At 52.2% G+C, this 6,154-nt stretch overlaps 2 protein-coding genes across 2 annotated transcripts; both read left to right on the top strand.

Moving 5' to 3' along the window:
- Positions 1-3,804: 3,804 nt before the first annotated feature.
- On the top strand, positions 3,805-4,348 carry LOC125534386. Its single transcript, XM_048697636.1, has one exon. It carries the CDS (start codon positions 3,961-3,963, stop codon positions 4,225-4,227), a length of 267 nt encoding a protein of 88 aa, XP_048553593.1. The 5' UTR covers positions 3,805-3,960; the 3' UTR covers positions 4,228-4,348.
- A 1,307-nt stretch (positions 4,349-5,655) lies between these two features.
- Positions 5,656-5,928, top strand: LOC125534387. The gene has a single exon (XM_048697637.1). The coding sequence runs from the start codon at positions 5,656-5,658 to the stop codon at positions 5,926-5,928; it is 273 nt and encodes a 90-aa protein (XP_048553594.1).
- The last annotated feature ends 226 nt before the right edge of the window (positions 5,929-6,154 follow it).

The following is a 6,154-nucleotide window of genomic DNA, read 5'->3' on the forward strand; positions in this document are numbered from 1 at the left end:
GCGCCCGCAGCCGTCTGTTTTGCTCCGGCCCTCCGGTATATAACCACGTCTCTCTCCCACTCTTTTTCCCATCAACACAAACAAGCATCAATCCAGTGAGACAGTTCAAGAAAATAAGCTTTGCACCGCAACTTCGCAAGTTCACTACTACGATACAGAAGGATCACAAGTCAGTCTCCACTATCCAGCAGCACAGCAAGAACAAGGTGGAGGAGAAGAGATGGCTGCTCCGGCGAAGGCATCGTGGATGTTGTTTCTCCATATTTTTTTTCTTAATTTTTCCTTTATACATTTCTCAAAGGGTCACCAGTTCGACTAACCACAAATTAGAAGGTTTCTAATCACAAAAAATAGTCCTATTAATACATGAATAATATTTGGGAAATACAAAACTTTCATAACAAACTCGTCAAAATAGAAATTTGTTTTTATATTTGGACTTTCAAAACAAAATATTACTTATAGAAAAAAAAATACATACTATGTTATAATTATTTTCAATCATAAATTTTATATTTGTGTATCTCACAAAAAGAAATCGAATGAGTATCAAAATTGTTCGCGTATAATATGCATGTTACTTCCATATATTTCACCAATTTTTTTTATAGTTCACAAAACATGATAATGTTGCTCACAAGGCTTTTCATGATTTTTACTTAAGAAATACTTGTTTTGATTGATCAAAAATATGTTCATGGATCTTAAAATTTTGTTTCGTAATTCACAGAAAAATTTCTTTTATTCATAAAGCAAATAACACAATGAACAGTTCCTACGCTACATACATTTAAGAAATAATGAACATTTATGTGGATATTTTCAAGAGAAAAACAATGATTTTTTGTATTGAACTGTTGTTTTGTTGTAGAGAATAAATTCATAACATGGAGTGAAATAATTTATATTAACTAAAACATTAAATAAAACAATACGAGGAGGCGCTGCCCTAGGCGTCCTCGTCGTTGTCGGGGTCGGTGAGCGTCGGGGCCGGGCTAGCCCAACGAAACGTCGTCGACCAGGCTCTAGCAACATCGTCCGCCGTGGTACCGCCGCCGACTAGGTTGGCCCACCACAGGCAAGGCGCTCCTTCTCCACGTCGCGCTCTACCTGCTCGAAGTACTCGCCCTCACGACGCTCCTCAGCCAGCCTTTGCTGCTGCCATTGGTCAAGGTAGGCCTGCTCCTGCGCCGGCGTCGCCCCCAACCAGACCGGTGGCACGCTGACCCACTCGCACACCACTCCAATCCATGAGTAGTGCTCGATGGGGTCGGTACCGGCTCGGCCTTGACGGGGACGGCGCCCTCAACGGCGGCACGATGCAGTCGCCGGCCACGGAGAGCGCCATGGCCTTCATCATGCGCGCCTGGTACGCCTCAGTCTCCTCCTACTCCTTGCTACGCTCCTCCTCCTCGCTTTCACGGAGGACTGCCGCCAGCGCTGCCTGGTAGGCGGCCTCCGCTTCCTGGTCCTCATCATGCACGGCGAGGGGCGGCAGCGGGATATACCGCACATTGTGGACGCCGCGCCTCCTGGCCTCCTCATGCTCGAACGCGAACCACTGCTCCCAAAGGGGAGAGTCGAGTGCATAGGCGGGATCGTGACGCTGCTCCGGCGTCAGCAACTGCCACCGGCGCCGCACCTCCTTCGCGTGCGCACGCCCGACCGCGGCGCTGCCGGCACTGGGATCCTCTTCAGATCCAAGTGCCAGTCGTGTGGCAGCGTCATGCCGGGATATGGGAAGGGGACGCGGTGCTCCCAGTGCCACCTTGCCTGGTGCACTGGGACGTTGAGACGCTCCCGAGGTCGGTTTGAAGACGTCAGCGGAGGCGGGGGGGGGGGAGAGGGGCAGCGGAGGCCTTGCCCTTGTCCTTGTCAGAGAAGAAGCCCATGGCGGTGGCTAGGGTTTGTCACCGACGGGGGAGCACAGTGGGTGGTGAGATGGGGATAGAGGCGTCTGGAAGCGGATGAGGACAGCCCCCCACCTCACGCTCGGATTAAAAAAAGGCTGACCGCCGTCGCTGACGCGTGGACCCGCGGTGGGCAGTCGTCATTAATAAAGACGACCGCGGTAGTTCGGCGGCCGCCGGGTGGGGACATGGCGGACACCGAGATGACGTGTGGAGTGTCCGCTTCGCGTCCGCGCCGACGCATTTCAGCCCTAAATTTGAGCCGTAAATTTGGGCCGCAAATGGGTCTATGTGAACACGAAGCGGACACATTTTGAAAATGAGTCGGCGTGTTGGGTCAGCATTTTTGTCCATGGTGGCCCAAACGAACGGTGACAGACGAATTAGATGCGCTGGAGCTGCTCTTACACACTGAGGGAAAAAAGCTATATATAAAGGGTGACGCTAGGCGCCGGCGCACCGGCCCAAACGGTTCGGCCGGTCCAACCCTAACCACCCGATCCAGCGAGCAGCCGTCCGATCTGTGCGTTGACTTCTCCCTCTCCTTCTTCCTCTCCGCGCGCAGCGCGAGCGCGGCTCCCTGTCGCCTGGCTGTCCCCCTGGCCCGTCGGCCGCTACCCCCTCACCTGCAACCCCTCTCTCCGCCGCTCCCGTGCCGCTGGATGCCGCACTCGCCGCCGTCCAGATCCACGCATGCAGCAAAACTTCGCCCGTGGGTTGCAGCTCCCCTCGTTGGCGATGGATGCGGCTCCGGCAACACCAGACGCCGGTTGCAGCTCTGCTGGATGCAGCTCTTGTTGCCGCCGGTTGCAGCTCGACGTCTGCCGTTGCTGCTGGGATGTGGCTCCCATGACCGCCCGTTGCAGCTTTCTATTGCACGGTCGTAGCAAATGGAGAAAACGGTTGCAGCAAAAAATTCTGACACCGTCGTCGCCGTTTGTAGCTCGTCGTTGCATGTAGCAGCCATTGCGTTCTAGAAAAAGAATGGATGAAGCAAAAAGCTCCAACGATAGTAGCAAAATCCTACTACGGTTGCAGCAAATCGTCGTTGTCATCGTCGCGAGGTCGCAGCTCCACCTGATGGATGTAGCAAAAAACTTCGCCGGTAGTAGCAAAATCCAACTACTGTTGCAACTTTCCTTTATTGTGCAGTGCCATTAAAGCTTTCTGTGTCTATGGTTGAAGCTTTTTTCAACAGCTGTTGAAGCTTTCCTAGGTGACGGTAGCAACACTTTATGCGGGTTAGATCCAAGCATGGCGGCAGGCAGCCATGGCGGCCGGCGAGGGGAGCTCCTGGCCGCCGGCGATGGAGCTTGTGGTGGCCCATCGCAGCCCGCGAGGAGGGAGGAGGAGATGTGCGCTTGTGAAGGCTGTATCTAGGAGATGGACATGGCCATGGCAGCAGGCAGCCATAGCGGCTGGCGAGGGAGCGCCTGGCCGTCGATGATGAAGATCGTGGTGGCCCAGTTACAGTCCAGGAGAGGGAAGAGGGGGAGGGATGCGCACGCGTAAGGCTGAAGGTAGGGGATAGAGACACATAGGAAAAAGGCGGGGCGCGCGGGGCCACTGCGTATGCGCGTTTGCCAGCGTGTGTGCGAACCGGCCAAAAGTTCGGCCGGCGCACCGCGCCCAATCGTTTCCCATATATAAAAAGAAAATGAAGTATCTCATATATGCGGATTTGGTCTGGTCCCATCCCAGTGGACAAAACCAGCCGCTCTGCCGCAAAAAAAACAAGACCGGCCGGGCGTCGACAGCGAACGGTGCGGCGCAAGCAAGCAAGCAAAGGTGGGTCCAAAAGCACCCGGTTTCCTGGAAAACCAGCACCGGCAGTCGCTTGTTTTGCTTCGTCTCGCCCGTATATAACCCCGTCCGACTCCCACTCTTCCTACCATCAACACAAACAGGCATCAACTCACTGAGACAGTTCAACAAAATCAAACTAGCTCTGTTCAACTTCGCAAGTCCACTAGTAGTACTACACACAAGGATCACAAGTCAGTCTCCACTCTCCAGCAGTGCAGCAAGAACAAGAAGCGCAGGAGAAGCAATGGCTGGTCCGGCGAAGGCGTCGTGGATGGTGGCCATGAGCGTGGGCGCCGTGGAGGCGCTCAAGGATCAGGCCGGGCTCTGCCGCTGGAACTATGCCCTCAGGTCCATCCACCGGGCTGCCAAGGCCAACGTCCGTGGGGGCGCCTCGCAGGGCACCAAGCAGCTTCCGGCCTCCGCGGTGGCTGTGGCGGAGAGGCGGCGAGCGGAGAAGGCCGAGGAGGGGCTGAGGACCGTCATGTACCTCAGCTGCTGGGGCCCAAATTAGGAGTACTAGTAGCTTAGGGATGTTGTGTTCGTTGCAGGTTGTGCTTATGCACAACCCCATGATCGATTTGTAAATACAGCAAGATGATGATGATGAAAATTTCGGCTATGAATTTATCTCACCCTCTTTGTCCATGTGCATCCATGACTAATTTTTGAAAGGCAAAAGCTTGATGCTTGTCAAAAGAGGAACAATGTTCAGAGTTACAGTGGGGAGAGCAACAGAGCAAAATGAGGCATAAAGAAAACAGAGCTCAGCTGCCTGTACCGAACAACCAAACTCTGAAGAAAGGGTAGAAGAGAACAGAGGAGTTGGATCTCAGCGATACACCCGGCTGCCCTCCAAGATTTCACATCTTCTTTGGTCAAATTCGAACACCTCCAGGTCGCTGCAAGCGGTGGCCGTTAGAGATTATAGCTTTGTGTACTTTGATGGAGTCGACCTGCTGCATGTGACGAGATTGTGGCGAACATGTTCTGAATTTCTTTGCTCTGCAGTCTGCTCAAGGGACACGAGATCTAATTAAAGTGAGCCTGATCAGAGTGATGACATTAATAAGACAGTATTAATAAGTTAACTATAAACATGTTGTCGTTTTCTCTGTTCACAGTGAGACAGACACTCCTCTTCCCAGTTGCAGACGCGCCGTGTAGAATATGCGCACGATCATGGTGTCATGGAGAGGATGCATCCTGACCAGTTACTAATTTGACGATTTTCTGAATGATTTTGGGAAGAGGATGGATACAAGTTGAAGAAAACACCTTACTGCTACGCTATTCTAAGAGGTACTTCTACTAGATTTAGGGAATTTTTCTTCTTATTCATGCTCTCTTTTTTTTGCGCATATTCTTCTTATTCATTCTACACAGAGAAGGGCATATATATAGCCGGATAGCTCAGCGATTATAGAAGTAAACCATATATGAGCTCAATACGAATAGCACTAATAGCCGTTGGATCTCTCCATCAAATGCGCACCATTGGATAACTGAATGTGTCGGCTCACTTCTTTATCTCTGAAGGATAACTGAACCAGTCGTGTTGAGATCCTCTCCTTGCTAGGGCCTGAGCCTGACACATGGCCGGCCGGCCTCATACGAGTCTCCCCGATAGCATGTGTTCCCAAAAATGTTATAGTTAACCTACGTGAGTACGAGTAATCAAGCAGATCGATGTATGGCGGATTATTAACCTCCTCGCGGTGTTTAGGCCCCTGGTATCGTGGAAACCATTTCCTCGAGGCTCCAGCATGCGACAATTCAACAAAATTAGCTCTGTTCAGACGAGCATCAATTCAGTGAGACAGTTCAACAAAATTAGCTCTGTTCTTTCATCACCGCAACTTTGCAAGTCCACCGGTACCAGACACAGCAATCACAAATCAGTTTCCACTCTCTAGCAACGCGGCAAGAACAAGGAGAGGCGATGGCTGGTCCGGCCAAGGCGTCGTGGATGGTGGCCATGAGCGTGGGCGCGGTGGAGGCCCTCAAGGACCAGGCTGGCCTCTGCCGCTGGAACTATGCGCTCAGGTCCATCCACCGGACAGCCAAGGCCAAAGCCAGTGTCCGCGGCGGCGTCTCGCATGGCAAGAAGCAGCTTCCAACCTCTGCGGCCGCCGTGGCGGGGAGGTGGCAAGCAGAGAAGTCTGAAGAGGGGCTGAGGACGGTCATGTACCTCAGTTGCTGGGGGCCAAATTAGTAGCACTGATAGCTAGGGAAGCATGCAGCCATGGCCCGCGACCCTGATCGATTGTAAAGATACCACGACGACGACGATGATGATGATGATGAAAATTTCCGCTACGAGTTTAGAATTTATATCACCCTACTTGTCCGTTCATGTGCTTCAGTGACCTTTTTGAAAGGCCAAAGGACGATCTGTATCAAGAGTGGGAGAAAGTTCAGAGTTACACATAACACATGGA

Source organism: Triticum urartu, chromosome 2, assembly GCF_003073215.2.
Source record: "Triticum urartu cultivar G1812 chromosome 2, Tu2.1, whole genome shotgun sequence".
In the NCBI taxonomy this organism is placed as follows: Eukaryota; Viridiplantae; Streptophyta; class Magnoliopsida; order Poales; family Poaceae; genus Triticum; species Triticum urartu.